The 21,511-nt window shown below is 38.2% G+C and overlaps 5 protein-coding genes across 6 annotated transcripts; 3 read left to right on the forward strand and 2 right to left on the reverse strand.

The window, feature by feature from the left end:
- Positions 1–930: 930 nt before the first annotated feature.
- LOC141898144 (uncharacterized) lies at positions 931–1,634 on the forward strand. The gene is made up of 4 exons (XM_074783985.1): positions 931–944; positions 1,028–1,130; positions 1,211–1,379; positions 1,527–1,634. The coding sequence occupies exons 2-4, from the start codon at positions 1,036–1,038 to the stop codon at positions 1,617–1,619; spliced, it is 357 nt and encodes a 118-aa protein (XP_074640086.1). The 5' UTR covers positions 931–944; positions 1,028–1,035; the 3' UTR covers positions 1,620–1,634.
- A 148-nt stretch (positions 1,635–1,782) lies between these two features.
- LOC141910663 (arylsulfatase-like) lies at positions 1,783–4,942 on the reverse strand. The gene is made up of 6 exons (XM_074801382.1): positions 4,482–4,942; positions 4,160–4,309; positions 3,962–4,074; positions 3,397–3,625; positions 2,964–3,128; positions 1,783–2,817 (listed from the first exon to the last, which is right to left on the reverse strand). The coding sequence occupies exons 1-6, from the start codon at positions 4,807–4,809 to the stop codon at positions 2,138–2,140; spliced, it is 1,665 nt and encodes a 554-aa protein (XP_074657483.1). The 5' UTR covers positions 4,810–4,942; the 3' UTR covers positions 1,783–2,137.
- A 316-nt stretch (positions 4,943–5,258) lies between these two features.
- LOC141913041 (tubulin-specific chaperone C-like) lies at positions 5,259–6,396 on the forward strand. The gene has a single exon (XM_074804483.1). It carries the CDS (start codon positions 5,310–5,312, stop codon positions 6,333–6,335), a length of 1,026 nt encoding a protein of 341 aa, XP_074660584.1. The 5' UTR covers positions 5,259–5,309; the 3' UTR covers positions 6,336–6,396.
- A 259-nt stretch (positions 6,397–6,655) lies between these two features.
- LOC141913023 (uncharacterized) lies at positions 6,656–11,292 on the reverse strand. 2 transcript variants are annotated; one of them, XM_074804472.1, is made up of 14 exons: positions 11,150–11,292; positions 10,895–11,020; positions 9,532–10,763; positions 9,303–9,433; positions 9,097–9,223; positions 8,888–8,987; positions 8,629–8,777; positions 8,290–8,551; positions 8,042–8,204; positions 7,871–7,966; positions 7,667–7,798; positions 7,456–7,548; positions 7,180–7,349; positions 6,656–7,047 (listed from the first exon to the last, which is right to left on the reverse strand). In XM_074804472.1, the coding sequence occupies exons 1-14, from the start codon at positions 11,228–11,230 to the stop codon at positions 6,910–6,912; spliced, it is 3,000 nt and encodes a 999-aa protein (XP_074660573.1). In that variant the 5' UTR covers positions 11,231–11,292; the 3' UTR covers positions 6,656–6,909. The 2 variants fall into 2 exon arrangements, with proteins under 2 accessions (XP_074660573.1, XP_074660565.1); XM_074804464.1 differs by having other exon boundaries at positions 7,447–7,548.
- Positions 11,293–11,351: 59 nt separating this feature from the next.
- Positions 11,352–20,992, forward strand: LOC141914995 (tectonin beta-propeller repeat-containing protein 2-like). Its single transcript, XM_074806349.1, has 17 exons — positions 11,352–11,458; positions 11,907–12,151; positions 12,605–12,733; positions 13,194–13,325; positions 13,426–13,583; positions 14,018–14,481; positions 14,829–14,879; positions 15,252–15,941; positions 16,111–17,089; positions 17,162–17,377; positions 17,475–17,613; positions 17,695–17,896; positions 18,165–18,485; positions 18,627–18,823; positions 18,930–19,020; positions 19,202–19,351; positions 19,458–20,992. Exons 1-17 carry the CDS (start codon positions 11,416–11,418, stop codon positions 19,616–19,618), a joined length of 4,368 nt encoding a protein of 1,455 aa, XP_074662450.1. The 5' UTR covers positions 11,352–11,415; the 3' UTR covers positions 19,619–20,992.
- Positions 20,993–21,511: the final 519 nt, after the last annotated feature.

Below are 21,511 nucleotides of genomic sequence, written 5' to 3' on the forward strand. Positions count from 1 at the left end.
TAAATTCTAAAAGATTGGCAACTACAGCAAATGTATTTTGCAGATATAGAAACTTTTGAATTTGAAGGTGTGGATCTGTGGTAGGAATGACGGGGAAGGAGCAAATAACAAACTTCGCTGCGACTTGCGTAGATGGTCTTCATCAAGGACTCATAAAACAGCAATTGTTGACTGTTTTGGGCATGAAACCCGAACATCGGCGACCCGATAGAGATAAATACGTGACGATCATTACCGACAATATCAACCCAGGTATATGATCCAATGTGAAAATAATTTTATATCTCTTATTAGAATGATCTCCATCATTCTTTGGATGAGTTGATTACAGAAATCAAATTTGGAAATGTTAGATTTTCTCTTCATTATATATCATTTTTTCACTTAACCTGAAATGTTATCACCGCTTTAATATCTTGAATTTGACATCAAGCGCAAACATACAGATTTCGTAAGGATCCGAGCGTCGAAACGTTTGGTCTACCATACGATTACGACAGTCTTCTACATTTCTCCGAGACGCAATTCGCCAAGTCAGTTGGACTGAAAACGATGATCCCGATAAAAAGTGGTGTGACCATCGGTCAGAGAACTCACCTGAGCAAATACGACATTCAAACCATTCACAAAATGTACAACTGCGGAGGTACTCATCGTATCATTAGGTTAAAAATTGACACCTTGTTTCTTCTAATCGGCCGGGTCATATTGTGAACTGCACGTTTCATTTCTAAGCTACCGGGCCTGCCATATTTGTACATCATCTTGACATTTTTCAGGCTTCGTTTTTCCTCCTTTTTTGATTGTAGGAGATATTAGTTTCTCCTGCAATTTTTCGGCAAATGCATGTGGATTCAGACCAAGACCTCCGGGTGACATCCTGCGATGGAAACGACTGTTGGCACCGTCACCAAGCGGCCCACCAAATGACCACACTGGAGATGGTATGGATATAGGTTCAATTAAATAAAGTCTTCAAATTTTTTTGAGGGACTGTTTTTTGAAAATTCGCCGTGGATAATTACAGGGCTCTATATGGGCATCGATATGACAGGAGAACAGAGAGGAGCGGGCGGGGCACTTCAGTTTGATCTACCCAAAAGTGATAAAGGATATTGTATCACATTCTGGTACGTGAAGCTTGTTTCTTTCAAAGTGTAGATATGAAAATATCAATTTCAAAGATTTCCATTATTTCTCTATGATTTAGGTATTACAGATATTCTAAGACGGAATTGACTTCGTGGTCATCAATAATTGCGTACAGAGCGAATGGATTTGTGAATCTGGGTCAGGTAGCCTCCCTTACACACCATAAGAACTACCCATTAAACTGGATCGTATCCAAGAATCATTTCACCTGGCCATCCGACTCTGGGGTATCTATTATTTTGACATATCGTTTATCACCAGGATATAGATTATCATAAATTCTAAACCCTTCATGCATGCACGTAATTCTTTCACTGTCTTGATCAACTGAAGGCTACGTATTCATAATTCGTTTTTCATCTTTTTTTCCTCAGCTGTTGTTGTACGCGGTGAAATCTGGAGGGTTCTACGGTCACAAGAATTTTGCTATTGACGACGTCAGCATACAGGAAGCGCCCACCTGCTAAACTGCAGATTCCCGTCATCTTTTGAAATGAAATCATTTTCTATTCAAAAGGTTGGCAATATATCTCTTAATAAATTTACTTTTCCTCACTTAAAGCTTGTTGTAGTAAATATGATTTTAGAGAAGATGCCAAGACACAAAGAAACAACGCAATAAGTTATAATATTAGCTCATGATTTTATTCATTAAGGTACCAGTTTATGTCAATCTTGACTAGAATCTAAAGACAGAATGACTAGAAAACTAAAACCTCTGTCCAAGTATCTCTTGTGCCCATCTAACACTAGATGTGTATATACATTTGATCTTTTCCATAGTGTACAAAACACATTAAAAAGCAGATTACTTAATCTAAAATAACATTATACATTTTTGTGCTCACACTTAAACGAAAGATACACCATACTAACATACTAGTTCATACAAAATATCCGGGCTTTGGTCCCATTTTATTTGGAATGTGTGGAAACCATGAATTTGACCTGCTGGAAATTTAACTAAAATTTGCACTGAAATTTTTCAAACATTTTTCAATGCACACATAGGTGCCTTATGATGCCTGTGACAATGACAATATGGTGGATTACAGCAGGGTTGCACGAACGAATTTCTGAAGTTCGGATGTGCAAGCATAGTAGTAGGACTAAGGGTTGCAATATGATCCATAATAATCGGATACAAGGTTTCAAATAGTTCTACATTATCGGGTAAGGACGGTAGTGGATACTGCTCGAACGGATCAAGTTCGATATCATAAACTAACGGTTTATTCGAATGATCATCCATGTTCTTACAACTGAATGAATGTGAATGGAAAGGAGCAGTATCAAGATACAGGTTCTCCTTCGGAATACCTTGCGGGCAGTTTAATTTACGGAATGACGGGCTGTCGTCAACGGTTTTATGAGTTTTGAAGTGAATTTTATAGTTTTTGTAGCGCATCGCGACGATGTTGTCGTCGCAGTAGAAGAACAACGTATCGTGAGATTTTCCATTTCGATGAATTAGTTCATTGAGGATGCTGTGACCGTCAAATATCTGCCTGAAGTTTTCAGTGATTCCTGCTACGTCCAACAAAGTTGGGAAAATATCCATAGTACTGATGATGCGACTGGACACTGTTCCAGGGGAGATTTTATCCTTCCACCAGGCTATTGCTGGCACCCGTAATCCTCCTTCAAAGAAGTTCCCCTTCCCACCTATAAAGAAAGACGAAATTAATTTCAAATCTATAGAACCAATAAATACTCAGCATTGGCATTTCTAATTAACGTATTGCAATTCCTATAAAAACTTGGACCGAAGTTACAACTGTTCTCTAAGTAATTACAGTAATAGAATTTACCCCTGAGCTTGCCAGCACTGCCTCCTTCAGTGCAAACTTCCAAATGAGGACCGTGATCAGACAGAAATAACACCAGCGTATCAGTGTCGATTTCTAACAGTTTCAATGTGTCAATCACCTCTCCAACAGCCCAGTGCATTTCATTCACCATGTCTCCATAAGGACCTGCACAAATTGATATATGTAGTAGAAAGAGTGAACAGTAATAATCAAAGATGCTGGAAAAGAAAGCCCAAAATCAGTGATTAATCAAAAAGTTCTACTGGTTTTTACCGTATGTTTTTTGTATTACAGTATACTTATCATCAACATGTTTAAATTCATTTGTATATACAATGTACGCTGAGAATCCAAAATAAACTACATTACTATTATCTCTATTATTAGTATTACTATGCTATCATTATCATCGCAAGTCATTTGTCTTTTCTACCTCTTTTTGAACTGCCATTGAATCTTTCGCTAGCAAACATCGAGGAATGAGTTTGCGGCAGCGAAAAGTAAAGAAAGAACGGGTTTTCCTGTTGACTGTGATTATGGAGAAAAGTCTTCGCGTCATGGACAAGCTTCGATGTGAGATGCTTCGTTACGATAGGCTGCTCAACAATCGTACGATTATAGTAGAGAAATGACATCAGAGGATTTGGATAGGGTAAATGCAGCTGAAAATGATAAACAGAACTAATGATTAAATTGGATTTTTGTAATTCATCTATGCTAATAAGCTTATAGAGTCGCAATATAAGTCCATGTTATCACTTATCAAATCTAATAATTCAAGCTGTGAATATTCAAATAGATAAACAATTCCAAAACCAAAGATGATTGAAGCAAATAATGGATCGTAGTGGCGCCAGATATACAAATTCCTTCTCAAACATTCAATACAGTCTACATGTACTATCAACACTGCATGGTCGATGTGGAAGTCTGGTGACACCTGCAACAAATCAGCCAATGATAAGATGAACATGTAGCGCATATGTATTATAGTATACCTTAGTATCATCTGAATTCCAAACCAGACTGAACGGTAATATCGTCCCTACATAATCAAATCCATGATTGTGAGGCAGAAAATTTCCATCATTACTCGTGAACTCATTGATTCCTTAAAAACCAAAATTGAGATTTCTGGAGGGAATATTTCACACACACACACACGCTAAATCAAACTATCGATCAAACTGTATTACCTAGATGCCACTTTCCAACTATTCCAGTCGTGTAGTTAGCAGTTTTCAAAGCTTCGGCAATCGTTATCTCGGATTTTGATAATCCGCTGAAGTGATTCGGAAAGAACACCCTTTCACCACCGATGACACCAGATCTCATGGGTAAGCGACCTGCAACGTGAAAACACAATGAAAATTTTTGATAGGGTGATCGTAGTCTGAATACCAGATGTTGTTACAGTCCCCTACAACAAACGTTTCAGGAACAACGGCTAGATACTAGACTAGGGTGATCGGGTTACTTGAAAATGACCCGGGCACTCCATATCAAGTAAAACATTACCAGTCAATAAGGCTCCTCGACTGGGAGTACAGTATACATCAGCTGAATACCAATGTGTGAATTTCATGCCTTCCTGCGCCAACTCGTCGATGCGACCGAACTCCTGGTTTGGATGGCCATAACTTGACAGGTCTCCATAACCAAAGTCATCAGCCAATATCAGAATGATGTTGGGTGTTCTGTTCCGTTCAGCATGCAGCCCTGACGACGCAGTACCAAGAAATACGTGCACAAATAACAGTACATGTACATATTTCATTATTGTTAATTGTGGCAGGATTATAGTCACTCGATTCGACATCCAGCTACCTGGAAATATATCAAACATGGCGCGTCTATGACCGTAACTGTAGTTGAGTAAAAACTTGGCATACGTCGATTTAAAACGCCCACCCCAGCACAAGCTGTGGCTCGTGCAAGTGACAGATGACAGAACACAATAATATGACAACCGGAAACAATGTGATCTTATTTATTTCTATCGAAAGGTAATGGCTATTTCGGATTCTTCGAGAACTTACACTCTCGTGTCAGAGCTTAGACTGGTTTCCTGCCTCAATCATTCCGCATTTGGCAGTAGTTATAGACAGGTTGAAATCCCTAACAATTTAATTAAAATCCGCGTCAAATAGTGTTGGTAGAACTGAGTTACAGAGAAACCATAGAACTGAGCTAGAACTTGTCAAACTATTGGCGAAAATAGTCCGGCAACCAGTCTAGCCCAAAGCTTTGCACGGTTATGCATTTCATTCATCTCAAGTCCATCCGTCAAGGTCGTTGCGCTTATTTGACATTTCTGAAGTTTGCTTGTAATAATTGCGCCTGAAAATGACCGATAACTTTGATCCTGAACGGGGAATGAGTGATAAAACTTCTGATTTCAACAGCCAGAAGGTACAAGTTACTGAAAGGCTAAAGAAGAGGGATGACGACCGATTAGCAGATGCCCAGAAACGTAGAGAAGAAAAGGAAAGTTCGGCAGCACAAAACGAGACTATCGGTTTTTTCACTAAAGGATTCAAACAAGAAAAATTGAAAGTAGAATCATTACTGGAAGAATGCGAATCTCTATCAAAGCCTGCATTGACAAATCATTTCGATAAGTTGACCGTTTCAGTCCAGAACTTGCAAAAGTTCCTCACCGACTCAACGGTATTCTTGCCATCATACGAGGTGCAAGCAGCGCAGAAAGCTATCAACAAACTACAGGCTGCAATAACTGAAAAGCGAGAAGCCCTGATTCCGAAGAAGAAATTCGTTTTCAAGGGAAAATTAAAGAAGTCCGCCCCTGTGAAAGTAGCTGAAACAAAAACCGAAGACAGCGTTGATGGCTTCCGCGATACAACGAACTATGCGCTATTTGAATGTAGCTTTATCGATATGTGCGGACAACAGCTTTCAAAATCGGAAGAAGAAATCAACAACAAAGATGTAGCCCTTAGTAATCTAAGTGACTGTACGATTAAGCTGACCGGTGCACCGAGCGCCATGCATGTGAATAAGCTAAAGGACTGCGTAGTTCTCTGCGGTCCGATCTCTGGATCTATATTCATCGATAACTGCTCGAACTGTTCATTCGTCGTCGCCTGTCAACAACTGCGAATTCACTCGACAACTGACTCGAAGTTTTACATACACGTCACCAGTCGAGCTATTATCGAAGACTGCAGTAACGTCGAATTCGCGCCTTATTGTTTCGCGTACGACCAAATCGATAGACATTATCTGATAGCCGGATTGGACAGGAAACGAAATAACTGGAATGATATTGATGATTTTAATTGGTTAGCTTCCGACACGCATTCTCCGAATTGGAGTTTGATAGAAGAAAGTGAACACAAGCATTGGAATTGAATACACCCATATAAAATGATTAATGGTTTTTTTATCTAATTTCATTTATTAATTAACAACTGTACCGAAAACCATTTATTTTGCTTTGACATTGGACAACAAATATTCCGCATAATTTATATCTCATTGTGAAATTGTTATACATTACTTTTAAAAAGGGTACCTTGAATAGCCATTTAATGACAAGCTGAGCACCACGATAACTAATATTCAAATACAAGAAGGAATGTAATAAAGTTTATGCTTTGTATGTCTATTATGCTTTTAGGCTAATTGATAAATAAATATGTACATGTATTATAATATCTCTTCTGCTTTCAATTGGTGAATAAATATATCTATATGAATTACTGAATTCTGAATAAATGTCTTTTTGATGCCTGTACATGTACTTGCAAAACTATCCATTTTCCTCAGTTCAACTGACTACTCATTACGTGATTCTTCACAATTCTGCCGCTGTTTCCTACCACTCCATGAAAAATAGTACCCTTGTGAGGTTTTCACCAAGCCCAGTTCATAAGAAAGCTGAAGACAACATTTTTGATACCAACACAAAACCAGCTCTGCTAGCTCAACTGCAGGCACATGATATCAGCTCTTGTTTATAATCCCAGTTGTTACCCCAGAATCCTGTACATAGGTATCCGCCAGGACCTCTAGATACAAAGTCTGGGCCAGTTATGACAAAGTCCGGAACCAAATTGGAAAACTGGAAAAGAATTACTTCTATGTAAAGGAAAGTGAACATCTTGATGCTAAAGCTGTTTTAAGGAAATTTTTCAAGTAAATAGATCAGTATGAATAAATATGGTTAACCATTTATTCAAAGCTTCTAACTTACTGGTGATCTAGTCATTGGAGGGATAGTTGGACTTGCTAGGCTGACAATATCCCTAAACCCTGATATCGAGTTGCCCAATAGAATTAATGCGAGCTTGTCCGAATGGTTCGGAGCTAAGAATAGAGCACCAGTTCGATTTTGGTTAAATTTACAGCTGCCTAATCGTATACCTGAAAATATACGTCAATAGCTTATTAGAGAAATTCTTTTTTGAAAATGTTGTAAATCTGGCACCGAATATCTTGACATCATACATAATATTATCACCTCTATCACCTTTATTGTTGTGCTTAAGTGGTACATTTTCTAGGAATTGCTGTGTTAAACTATTTTCTTCAGGACTTCCAAGGAGAACCAGGTTATTTGATTCTGGAGATAACAAATGAAACATGTGAAGTGATGTTATACACCTGCATGTAGTACATAAAGAAAGACTCAGGTCATTTAATATCTGAAACAAACACATAAAAGTTTACCAACAACTCACCAATCAGTTCTGAAGTGCAGTCTCTATCTTTGACAATAGGAACATGTGCATCGGATGTTAAGTAAAAGAGATTGGAAATATAAATTGCCGATTCCAGCAAAACTTGATCGACATCTGGATTGAGCAGGGTACCTGGAAAAGAATAATTAATAAGTAACAATTATATTGAATGTATACGATTCTCTCTCCAAGATGAGCACATACCAATAACTATTATAAATGGCTTTTCAGCTACTCTCCTAGCAGGTCCCATATTAACTGGTGTTCTGCCTTTTATTTGTTCAGCAGGCTGCCATACGCCTAAAAATATGACAACAATACGGTATTTTTTTACAGGATATGAAGGTGATGTTTGGTTTAGGGTAGAATATTCACCTTCAATTGACTTTGAAAAAACACCAAATTGTCCAGAAAGTGGGTCTCCATCGATCAATAGATTCCGATCATTCCATCGTACCGGTTGTGTACCTGCGTATCTCAGAGAAAAGCTTGCCACGTTCACAGTATCAACCACAGCATTTTCTCCATCAACTTTGACCTCACGTAAAAGGATAAAATATTATCTATACAAACCGTTTCTCCTATTTTACGAAACTCAAAAATAAAATGTCGACAAACGGCACCTGTATTTTACTGGTCCGGTATGGTATGGACTGTTGAAGAATCCTCACACCGTGCAAACTTTCACCAAAAGCCGGATTCATCACAGTTAATGTAAATTCTTTAAGGTCATTGATAGTAGCTGAGTATTTGGATGAAGGTTTTTCTTTCTGGCAAATGTCATCACCGCGAATGCATGCTGCCAGGTCATCAGGAATAGTAGAGTATTCCGCGGTAAATGAACGAAGGCTTGGATCATTAACTGCACCACCATCATTAGTCAACCTGTAATTCATTCAGTGTTAATCCATCAAAGCTTAAAACTTATTAAAAGATATCATGCCATATACGGGTACACTTACCAGGTATCCCACCACCAGTGCTCTTTGCCAGGTAATTCAGAGTATGTAACATTTGCTTTTTGTTCTATTAATACGCGTTGCATTCGTCGTGTGAAGTAAGGATGAACTGTTCGGTCATTCGATCCAATTCTGGTCAGTATAGGTATATCCTGAGTAAATCGATGAGAAACTTTACCTTAGAAATTTGCTATTAAAATCTTGAGTATCTTAGTTTTACCAGAACTTCAAATTCAGTGATGATACAAAAGATATTAAGAACCTTCAAATTAGAGCTCAGCCTATCAGCGTCATTCTCTGCTATACACATTTCCATCACAGCTTTTGTCATTGGATCAACAGAACTTGTAGATACATCATGCCTACGACAATACAATCATGTAAGATTTGAATGCAAAAGTCATTAAGACTTCGAATTTGTGATAACCAAACTAGCATTATTATGAAAAATCATCACAACGACTTCCTTACTTGAAAAATAAGTTGCTGTCGCCATATTCTTCTTTTTTGATCCAGCCGGCTAGAGATATGACGGCTAATGCTCGATCAGGAAAATGAGTAGCTAAATGCCACGCTCCATGTCCTCCCATTGAATGTCCTCAGATTGGTGAAAGTTCATGTATTATTTTTCACATGTTATAAATGCAGGTATGTGAATCAAGGTAGCGTAGGCTTACCTGCAAATATGATTGCTTTCCTAGTTGCTTTGTCTTTTATGAAGTCAGCATGCCCAGTAAGAGTTTCAAGAGCATTTGCAGCAGACATAGCTGTTAATGCGCCTGGACCTTCCCAATTATGGGCACCATGTCTGAAAAAGTTAGTGATTTCGTAAAACAAAACATATCAATTAACAAAAAGGATCGACCGGCAATTTCACTACTAATGATGAGCACTTATTATACATACCTTGTAGGTGCTAACAACCATGCCCCTTCGACGCCAAAAACATACTCTCCATCGACCATGTGTTTATAGCTGTCGGCCTGATTTTGTACGGGAACACTTGTACCGTGTAAGGACAACACAATCGAACACAAACGTCCCGAGCAGGCTGATCTAGGATATACAGCAGCGGCGTGTTGTACCGAACCGTCATGATCTACGAATGTGAAAATGAATGATTGATCCAATCTTCTGCATCGCAATTTCGATGAAACCGACTTCTGACCATCGGATGTCAGCACCGAAAATACAAGAGTTACATCATTACAAGCCGAAGATATCTTTGATGACGAAGACGTCATTTGAACGATCACCGGACGAACTTGTCCCGGAGCGATCGGAATAGTTTTCGATGTCTTAACTAATTCGCAATCTAAAACCTCCTCACCGCTAGATTGACTAGTCACGGAAATCTTTTTCACTTCGAGCCATTTTACGGAATGCATATTCATAATAGGTATCGATACAAATCGTCCGACTAGATTTCCATCGTAAAGATCCGGTAGAATTGTAATGGGTAATACGTCCCAACTCGGTTGGGGAGCGATATCGACATTGCATTGAAATACCTGTGTCCCCTGAGCCCGCAACTTCACGTATATCGTATGAATGCCTTTCGCTAATGCGACAGAAAATTGAAAATGATTACGTCTATACACATCACCCGTGACTGGTCGAAAATCAATATACATAGTATGAACTCCGAGACACTGAAATACAATATTCATGTTGTCTTCATTGACAGCAAAATCGGAGACCGCCCATCCTTGCCATTCTGTAAGAGCTAAAGACCCCATACTGTTTATAAGCTCTTGCCAGTTCACGTTCGGAGTTATCTTGATATTTTCTTCGGCGTGGCTCTGTTTGATTTTCATCCATTTTACCTCACTGCCCGAAATCAATTCCGAATAAAATTTCGACGCCTTAGCGTATCTGTAGTTTGCAGCCTTATGTATACCACCGATCGGATCTCCATCAAATTCAGTTTTTCCGACTGAAAATGGCGCGACGTAATGCCATAAAGTGAAATACGGACTGATCCGCCCAGACAACTTGCTGGCTTGTTTGAAACTATTGTTGATGAGTGATGGAACTACCCCGAGATCTTTATAGCAGCTGCCTAAAGTAGACCATAACCAGCCGTCCTGGTTATCTTCTTTCAGCTTACTGATGAGGCATGGCACGGCCTTCACGCACTGGTTGGTTGAAAAATAAAAAACAAACAAAGCTAAAATTTAAAATGATTAATGAAGTATTATAAAGGCAAGTCAAGATCAAAGGTATAAAAAATCTTTGGTAAAAAATACTCTTGTTATTACTGTATTACCTTTCCAGTAAGCCGGTAATGCTCAATCAAATACGGAAATTTTGCCCCATGCGTATCGATTCCACACTTAACTTTCTCCTTCTCCAGACGCTGGCTTTCTTTTTCAAGCAACTCTTCAGATGTTTTCTTTAAATAAAAAGATCATAATTCATCAGTGGAATTCTTATGTTCATCGAAAGTTTTATACACAGACTATATACAATTACAAATAAGCAAATTTGCACGGTTCTAAAGCATTTTTTCGGCATTGCTTACCAAAATCTTTGCTTTCTTCGAATTGACCGATATCAACATTGACAATAGATACACTGTAAAGAATTGTTTGAACCACATCATTGGAGTGAGGGGTGAAAGTAGAAGGATTTCCACAAAATTGTACAGGCTTCAGTTAGGTGACCAATTCAATTCAATAAGGTGACCATAAGGTGGCGCCGCCTACTGTCTGTCAAGCTAAAACCAGGAAGTGATTTGTTTACAAATGTCATGTCTGTACTAGAAATTTGAAATTGAAGTGTCTATGTATGATGGAGATTGAGACGGTTCTGGCTGAGGGTGTCATAGAAGGTATATTGTCATTTCTATTTCACTATATAGTGTAAACGTTTACGTGTTAGAGAATTTTTACTGGAAGGCGAAGACTGTTTTACTTTTGGCAGCTGCTGTCACACTGGCATTTACACCAGACTCAACCCACAAAGGCACAAGAGCTGTCATCGATTTCATAAAACCTATTCACCATGATCTTGAGCCATTTTTGTGGTGCTCCAACCCGCCATATTCCTGCCACCTGCCAAAATAACATCACATGCCAGTAACGTCATACACATGCAACTGAGCGCCAACCTGTCCGCCCAAGAAATGTTGGGCAGTATAACGGCCCAAGGAAGGGTCTGCGGCCAGGGTTTGTGTTGGTGTGAGCTTCAGCAGGAGGCAATAAAACCCTGGCAAGCAAGCGTAGTTACTTGCTGTTTTGGTGAACATCGCAACCTTGCACGTACATTTTATCTAACAGATGATGCTACCACCGGACAAGTTGAACTCGAATCCGGTTTGCAAGGCACCCATCTGCGAGAATTTGAACCGCTGAATAAACTACTGAAAATTCTTCCTCATCGCGCACAAAAGGGTTTATTCACGGTAGAAGTGAGGTACTCGTGCATCGATGTATGCGATGAATACATAGCCGTCGGTTCGAACATCGGCGTCGTCTTCCTCTATGACCGGAAAAAAGAAACTCTACAGAGATTGAATACAGCAGTGAGTATCTGATATAAGAGTTCATAGAAAAAACTAAAACCAGGGTCATGTTTAAGGTTAAACTGAAATTTTTGGTTTGATCGCTATTGGTTACTTCATTTTTTCAATGGTTGCAATAATTCTAACTTAACTGTTTCAAGTAAATTAAGCTGAAAACTGTTAAGTTTGAATTGTTGTCCACAATGAAAACATGAAGTTATTAAACCAAAAATTTTTGTTAAACCTTTTTTTTTAAACTGGACCGCTAGACCCAGTTTTACATTGTGAGTCAAATGGAAGATTTAGTTCAGTGTTTTAATTTAATTTTCAACCATTTGAAACTATAATTCTTTAAATAATGCTGACAGACTAAGTTGTTTATGTTTTGATTATATTACATAACCCAGCATCGCAACCTGTAGCTAGCTACTAATGAGCGTTTCATGTAAGGGCTAGCTGTATGATATTTTTCAGAATAAAAATGACAGCATTTCATGCATCAAAATGCAAGCGAGTCTTGATCACATGGTTGCAGCAGGATTGTCATCTGGACTGCTGGTTGTTTTTCAACTACCTTCGATACTGCCCGGTCGAAATAAACAGGTAATTATGAAATAAGTCCATTCCTATTGTCCCATTTCCCTGGTTGAAATAAAACTGCTTGATTGATCGATATTTATGATCAGTGCATGTTTATCTGTATGTCTGAGTCCACATATTGAGTATTGCACATAAGTTTATGTATGCGTACATTTCTTATTAAACATTAAGTAGGCCCTAAGTCAAATGTAAGTCCTACAATCACAAAGAGGAAAAGTTAAAATATTGAAACGTTAAAAAACCATTATGAAAGGAATGATGATCCTTTTTCCTTGATAAAGGTTTTTAGAGGAAAACCGAAAATTCTGATTTTAAAATGAATCTTAACGTTTCGATATTTTACCTTTTCAGCTACTTGATTGTTGGACTTTTATCTAATTCTTCGCTCGTGACTCATTGCGAAGTTTTACCTCGTCATTAAGTGAATATTTAATACTCACCTCCTGACTTTATTTCTCATCAGCTGCAGCGATATGACGTTCCAGATATGCATACTACACTGATAAGCTCTTTAGCTTGGAGTGCTAATGGAATGAAGATTTTCAGTGGTGATCAAAATGGAGTTGTTTGCTACACTGAATTTGATTATAGCCAGGTATGTTTATGTACGCAACGCATGACACTTCAAAAACCAATGTAATATACAGATACCAGGTACAAATATATCACGTCAATTCATTTATCATTTCTTACAGAAACAGACGAAGTCGGCGATTATCCTGAAAGAAGGGTATGAAATCGTTCAGCTGTGCTACGCACACAAAACATTACTAGTTTCTTCGAAATTGCGCAGTATACTTCATACCATAGAAGAGAACAAGACAATACAGATCGGTCAAAGAGAAAGAAAGTGGTAAAATCTATTAATACTCATAATTATCATCGTTGGAAAACTCATTGAAATTACTATGTATATTTGAAATCCAAAAGATAAAACCTAATACAGTTTTTGTATGTAAATGCAGCATTTAATTGGATATCTAACATCAACCCTTTCAGTGCGACTTTGCTAGTATGCCGCATCGCAGTGTATTGATTTATTAGTAATTAATTCTTATCTCTATTGAAAGATTCCAAAATAAAGTACAAAAATATTAGAAATTAACGATACACCACACAGCGGTGTAGATGCACTTAAGTAAAATGCCCGTTATACAAAACACTGGGGTTGAAACTTTAGAAATCTCCAGCACTTTGGGGTATTGATTATTCAGCACTGAAAAGGTGGCTTTGAGAGAATGCTGAATCAGGTACCGGTAGACCTATAATTCAATACATTGATTCCAGTCTCGGTCGATTTGGAGCAGCATTCACGAATCAGATCTGTAAGCCGGCGGACGCTGTGATATATGCGTCGAGGCCTGGAATGCGGATATGGACTGCGAACATTCACGGCGTCGTCAACAATACTTTCATATTCAAAGACTTACTCGCGATGAAGCACCCGGATATCGCTTTGTTATCGTCATCTGTGATCATACGTAGTGCCAGTAAGGACGGCAGCGCCGTACCTGAAAATCCTTTCGGCCCGATCATAATCTACAACGACACACAAATGGTTACTTGGAACAATACGTCGATCTTTGTGTTGGATTTGGTGAATAACTGTGTACTGGGAAGTCACAATCATGTCGGTAATATTCTCAGCCTGTCTGTGAATAAGGACGAGATATTCGTGCTGCGTTCCGGAGCTCACAGGAATATCATTCGAATCGCGCAAAAACCTGAAGCGCCACCAATTGTCTCTCCAGGTATGCTATACTCCTCACTCATGTGCCATGTGCCATTACTACGTTTGTTTTTGCTTATTTTCTTGGAATATCTTGCACATTGCCACGCGTAGAAACATTATGGGCAAGTGTAGACAATAGTGTATCTAATATTATAGCAGGCAAACACAAGGAGAAATTGAAATGAGAAAGGAGAAAAAATGCCAAAACCATAAATGTAAAACAAATTTTTAAGAACTAATTTGATACTAATGAATATCATTTCATTTTGGAGGGATTGTTTATGTTTCTTAAGGCAACTTTTTTTATATGCTTTTTTCATTTTTGCAAAATCATCATTCTTTGTTTCATATTCTGACTGCTTTTAGTTTCGTCTGTCTTAGCGGATAATCGTACTCGCACACCTTCATCAGTTCCGGGTAACACTTCAATAATTTTGCTTGAAGGGGACACTCGTCCTCAGATCCTGCTGATTCCAGAATACATTTCAAAGCGGATATTCCGCCAAATCCTCTTATATCCAAATCAATAGAATTTTTCTTTCAAAAATTGGTAGATGGGTAAATAATCAAAACAATGTATGCAAGTTAATGATATGCCCAATAATTGATGTTCAATAAAGAAAATATTGCTACAAATCAAATTTTACAAATCATGAGTTACGAAGCTTGTTTGCCATTTTATGTTTGCTTTCTGCGGTGGATGGTCAATTTAGATGTAAAGATATTTTCATAAAGATATTTTCTCGATTGCTATTAGACATTGTTAATCATTGGAATTTTTCATTACAGAATACAAGCATATCCTACAAGAATCGATGAAGTCAAATCCTCAGCGATCTCAGAGTGTGACCAATTCACCTTTGACACTACATCCGACAATTTCAGAACGAAGCGCCAGCCCTGTGCCTTTCCTTCCTAGTAATCTGTTCGGTAAAATCAAGACGACACTTGAGTATGCTTCTAGTGCAGGATTGAACTCGCCTCAGAATTTCAGTGGAGCAGCACCTGATGACAAAAATCTGGTACGACCGACGGCACATAGCGCTACTGATATAGGCATTGTGGCGAGCAATTCGTCGACCAACGGTTTTGACAGTTCCGTATCTAGCCAACAAACATCAGTTGAAATTGAAGATGCTGTAGACGCTAGTCAGCTTCTCACTGAAACCGTTTCAGAGGCTCTGCCACCTGTCGTTGAACTCAAACAAGATGAAATTGATCAAGTGACGATTGATTTGAAGCTTAAGATTCCAGAAATTGAGGAAATTCGTGTAAGCCCGATCCAGTGTGAAAGCCCGGAATTATCTACAGAATTATTTACTGATGAAAGAAAGGTTTCCGGATCTCCCAATTCACAAAATGGCAGTGCATTTAGAGAAGATCGGTTTAGTTCTTTGAAAGGCAAACATGAACTGGCAGGAGAATTATTAGTCGAACGACGACCAAAGAAAAAGAAGAAAAAAAAGAAACGTAAAGCCGGTAATTGCACATTCTAATTTAATGCAGTAATGCATGACATTTAGTAAACATGCAATGTTCATAATGAGTTAAAGCATAGTTGATAATTTGATTAATGAGTGAAAATAGTATAGTAAAAATAGTTAATTGCTGGAAATTTCCTCTTACAAATAATATAATATGTGTTTAGTTTCAGCGCCAGCGAGTGAAAAGAAGACCGACTCTGATAGCGGGAAATCTCATGACTCTGTGCCATTGGATACTCGCGAAACTCCCAGTGATAGTGATACCGACCATGAAAAATCACCAGAGCCCACAAAAGATCTTGAGGAAGATTATGAGATCGGTGTTCTTCCTGTAAATCCTGCAGCCGCTGATAACGAGCCAAATGATAGTGTAGATAATACTGATACTGCCTCTGGTGATGCAATTTTGGACAATGAAAAACTTGAGATTTCAACTGAAATTGCGAAAGAGATATCGACTGAGATGGAGATTATGCATAACAGTGAAAATCTAATGAATAAGTCGGATATCAAACCAGAATCTGAGAGTACAATTTCAGAGCGTCCTTGCGAATTGACTGTGTCAACAGATCAGGTCGATTCCATTGTACATCCCCTTATGACCGAGCCCGTTTTGTGTAGTCCAGATGCATCAGGGTTAAATCAAACACTTGATGTATCGGTTGATGATTTCTACGCAAAATATCAGAAGAAAAGTGTGAAAGAACAGCCAACCATCGACAAAATCGATCCAATCACCGAATTTCAACAAAAACTCAGGGATAATGGAAATTTCAACCGAGCTACTGATGAAGCAATCTCAGTGGATCCATTACTTACGCTGCTTACAGATACGTGGTCTGCATTTCCGACACCTGGCTACATTCAAAGTATCTCATTGTCCCATAAGCAGGCTTGGGTTACAGATAAAAATGATCGCTTATACAGTAGCAGTTTGACTGAACCGGGACTAACCTGGAAAAAGGAAGATGATGGAGCAAAGCTTATTTCAGTTTCCGACAATGGAGCCATTCTTTGGAAATTGCTTAGGAATGGTAGTGTCTATGCTGCCGTTCGCATGCTAGCAGGTGGACCTGATAGTATAGCGTGGCAAGAAGTTCTCAAGGATGTCAAATATATCAGCGTTGATAACACTTGTGCATGGTAAGTTTAATTTACGCTACTCCTCATTTACAGGCCTGAACTGTATCTAAAACACATTTGATCATTTTTCAGGTTCATTAAAAACACAGGGGAAATAATGCTGCAGACAGGATTGTCAAAAGATCGTCCATTTTTCACTTCAACATTAGTCAGTTGTCCGTGTAAGTTGCTGCATATTAAATGTCGTAATGATGTCGTTTGGGGTCTGACTGATGAAGGAAAAGCAATTGCGCGTGTTGGAGTGCAACCTGGTTGTGACGAGGGAACACGCTGGGATGAAATTGAATGGTAAGATTTTTCCTTGACCAAAGCATTTTTTCGCATTTCTTCAATGTAGTCTACTAGTAGTTCATTAATTGTTCATCGAGTCATTTTGATTTTTCAGCCTTCCAGATGGTCTTGGATTTTGTTCGTTTAGTCTTGGTGGTCAGAACTCGGCATGGGCATTGGATATAGCTGGTCGATTATTCTTCAAAACTGGTGTGACTTCTAAAGCTCCTGTCGGTGATCCGCATTGGTGGCAGGTATGAAATTGTCAATCGAAAAAGGCAGAAATAAACAATCGTGCATTTTCTGTGTATTTTTGTGTAATTCCATATTTTCAGATATCTTTGAGTGAATATTTTATTCAGGACAGCTCTACAATTGATAACTGGACAAAGTCACTTGCAGAATTCCTCGATCCTCAAAAATTAACCAAAGTCCTGCAAGGAAATCAAGGCGGTCTTGTCCTGGCTAGTTCCAATGGTATTTGGGTATGCCCTGAGCAGAGAACTTCATTCAGAGTTTGCAGAGGCATGATGACAGGTACGGCATTTGTAAAATATACGCTTATTTTCTACTTAGGGCGAACTCTGTTTAAGTAAACTGGATACCTTTTGGTTTTACAAATTCTTTATGCTGTTCAGAATACCTTGATTGAAAAGTGGAACTGGCTTGGTTACATGATGGTTAAAAAGGCATCTGGTTGTCTCTCTTGTAGTGGAGCTGTCCCCATCTCTCTATGATTATTAGAATATCTATTCAATACCAAGCAATATAACAATTGATTAAGATGCCATCTGCTCTTTTGAAGGTCACTTGTGGGAAGTTGCATTATTGTCTGGAGTAGCACTATCCATGCGCTGGAGCCACGTATGTGCCCAAGTTGCTGAGGGCTCGTTAGGTATAATATGGGCCCAGCAGCCGAATGGTGAAATATTGTATATGCCCCTAGAAACTAAAGCGTTTATTTCTGTTGGAACTCGACACCTGCACAGTCCCTTACTGTGTATTTCTGCGGCTGAAACTGCCGTATGGATCCTTACTGATGCCGGTAAGGTTTTTATACGTCAAGGAGTGAATACTAGGTATCCACAAGGTATTGGATGGGTAGATCTGGATCTTTCTCAATTAGGTGAGTAATCGCAATGTACGAAGCAGTTTCATTTAGAATAGCTGTTATTAGTCTGAAAGTTTGATTACTTTGAACAGCTGCTTTGTATTATGTTCATGATGATGTGAAGTCGTGTAAAATGTCTTTGCGATCTGATTTCAGGTGAGTCTAAGCTGGTTCACCTCTCCATCGGTGCTGAGAACGTGTGGGCTGTTGACCAGTCAGGTGTCGTGTACTTCCGTATTGGCATATTAGCACCATCTAGTCAGGTGTTGAATCAAGCATGGATTATCGTAGACGAGAAACCGTCAAATGGCTCATATTTTGCACAAGTCGAAGTTGGTCCTAAAGATAACATGGTTAGTACAATTTGATTGTCCATAATATACCAGTATGTTCATCATATACAGACGATCCCCCAATATATAACAATGTGTATTAGCTTTTCAATTCTGTGATTTGAAGGTTTGGGCAATTGACGACAAAAAAAGTGTTTACATGCGACGTGGAGTCACAGACCGTATGCCTCTAGGTCAGGAATGGATTCATGTACCTGGTATGTTACTAATGCCCTTCAATTTGAAAAACTTATGTGCACTAAGTCAAAGAAACTTGTTTATTATAATCAAAATAAAATTTGAACTTGAACTCGGTATGTTCTGAGCAGATAGTGAGTATTAGAAACTTTGTTAGATTCCCGACAGCTTACACATCTCTACATTTCTGTGGTGTTTAAGGTACGCAAGCAAAACAGTTGTCAATTTCAAATGATACTGTCTGGGCGTTGAGTCCGTCTGGTGATGTTCTGGCGAGGTTCGGTATAACCGAAGACAACGAAGTCGGTAATTACTGGAAAAAGATCCCCGGAAACTTTATCAGTATATCAGGTAGGATGGATTGAAAACGCTTGTTATTACTCGTACATTGTCTAATGAATTCAGTCATCACCAGATATTTGAAATGTATTTCGATTTGTATCATTACTCGTTCCAGCTTCTGCGAATAACAATCTGTGGGCGTTGAACAACGAAGGTCAGCTGTGTCAACGAACCACTCGCTGTTTTATACCTCAACTCAGTCGCGATTTGGCTACGAAAAAACGGGCTCGGACAGTCAGTCAGGCGAGCAGCGACGGAGATTGGGAACTGTTATAACGCGGGGCGTCTAGAGAAACTAGAATCAACTCAATGTTCATGCTTTCTCTTTTATATGATATTTGTCGCACGTGACATTCTCCGAGGTCTTTCGTTTGTTTTCTTAGAATTCGGAAGGACTTAATCGAGCTTGGCTCTTTAGTTGTATGAAGTTTGACCTGAATTCGTCGCTAGTGTATTAGAGCTTATTCTTCTTCTAGGTCTTTCGATCGTTCATGGCTGCTAAATTGTACAAAGTACAAACTGTGTTTAGTTATTTATCTTATTTATTTGATTTTGTTGGTTTTACATAAAAAATCGAGTCAAAATAATTACTGTTCCTAACCATTTAGTCAAACATCCATTGAAGGATTGATTTTCTCTTTTTAACTTTGTTTTCTGTCAAAGGTGCTGATAATGAAATAGTTGTTTAAAGGAATATGTGCAATATTATCCTGTATTATCTGTTTGACATTGAATCAATATACCAGTAAATCTAACATAGGCTTTCGGTAACATCTTTTATAGTTCAGGTCTCCTTGTTTCATCGTAATTTTCAAAGGATTCAATTTGACTTGAGAACTGTTGACTGGGTCGTCTATCTCTGATAAATTGTCGATTCGCCTACGCTTAGTGATTTTGCCTAAATAACATTGTTGTGTACATTTTAATCTGTAAATGTGTTTAAGAAACATTGTGAGTATTTGATGTGAGAGAACCCAGTGGGAAGTTGTTTATATACTTATCTTTGTATGAATAAGATAATTGTAAATTATTTCAATTACTTCAACATACTCCTACAAATGATATTGCACTAATGTTTTCTCCATATTTGGTATGTTTCCACTTACATTCTTAATAATTCTTGTACATGTAGGCTGATATAGATATGAATGTATGTGAAAAATTTGGTAAATATCTAACATCTCTGCCACAACTGTTACGTAGTGCATAGTTGTGCGCATTTGATTTTGATATGTTACATTCATATTTAAGTATGAAAATGGTATAATGTCAATGAAAAATTTACATAAATTGGACTCAATTGGTGGTATCACTTCTTTTTCCTTCCTACACCAAGATGACTTTTCGACTCTTTAAAGTATAGCAAGTTAATTATGTACATTGCATTTATAAATTCAGCTTGTTTCATTTTACGTGTGATCATGTACGTATCAGTTACTAAAGCATCGTAATTGTTGCATCGATGCTGGTTGTAAAACTTAAGAACCGACTGTTAAATTGCCTTCCCAGCTTCTGACATGATGATTAAAATCGTACTCTACTGCTAGTGTGTACCATAAAGTTTCAATGATTTGTATGTTTGGGGAGAGCATGTTAATTAAATTTAAATGTCTAATTTATATCTATTTCACGATGGAAATGCTTGCAATAAAATGGATATATGTAAGTAATGTTGCTATGTCTCTGATCTGTGCTGCCACCATCTTTCTCGCTTGGATTCGATACCGCGTTCCAAGGTTCACGTATTTAGTTCATTAGTTTGAAGGATCAAGTGGAAAATTGATGATCGAAATCGATAACAGATTATTGCGTATATTGCCACTCGAATAAATTATTATTTGAACTGTTTACTTCGAGTGGACTTCAAGAAAAGTTCGTAATCGACGCATCATATATGAATCTTACAGTGTAGTCTAATTTTCTAATAATCTACGCCCTTCTTACTTATTAACCTCTTTTTAGAGTACACAATTTCTCTTTTTGGGATGTTTTTAGATATCCTCGACATCAATAACGAAATTATCTATATACTTATCATATTATATATCATTTTATATGAAATACTAGTGCATGGCAGTTGGTATACCCATAGCAGGTGGGGTATGCGCGATTTGATTATTTTTACGGTGCATGTAGGTAAATCTAATTAGGTTCGTCAAAACGAGTTTT

This window comes from Tubulanus polymorphus, chromosome 1, assembly GCF_964204645.1.
Source record: "Tubulanus polymorphus chromosome 1, tnTubPoly1.2, whole genome shotgun sequence".
NCBI lineage: Eukaryota > Metazoa > Nemertea > Palaeonemertea > Tubulaniformes > Tubulanidae > Tubulanus > Tubulanus polymorphus.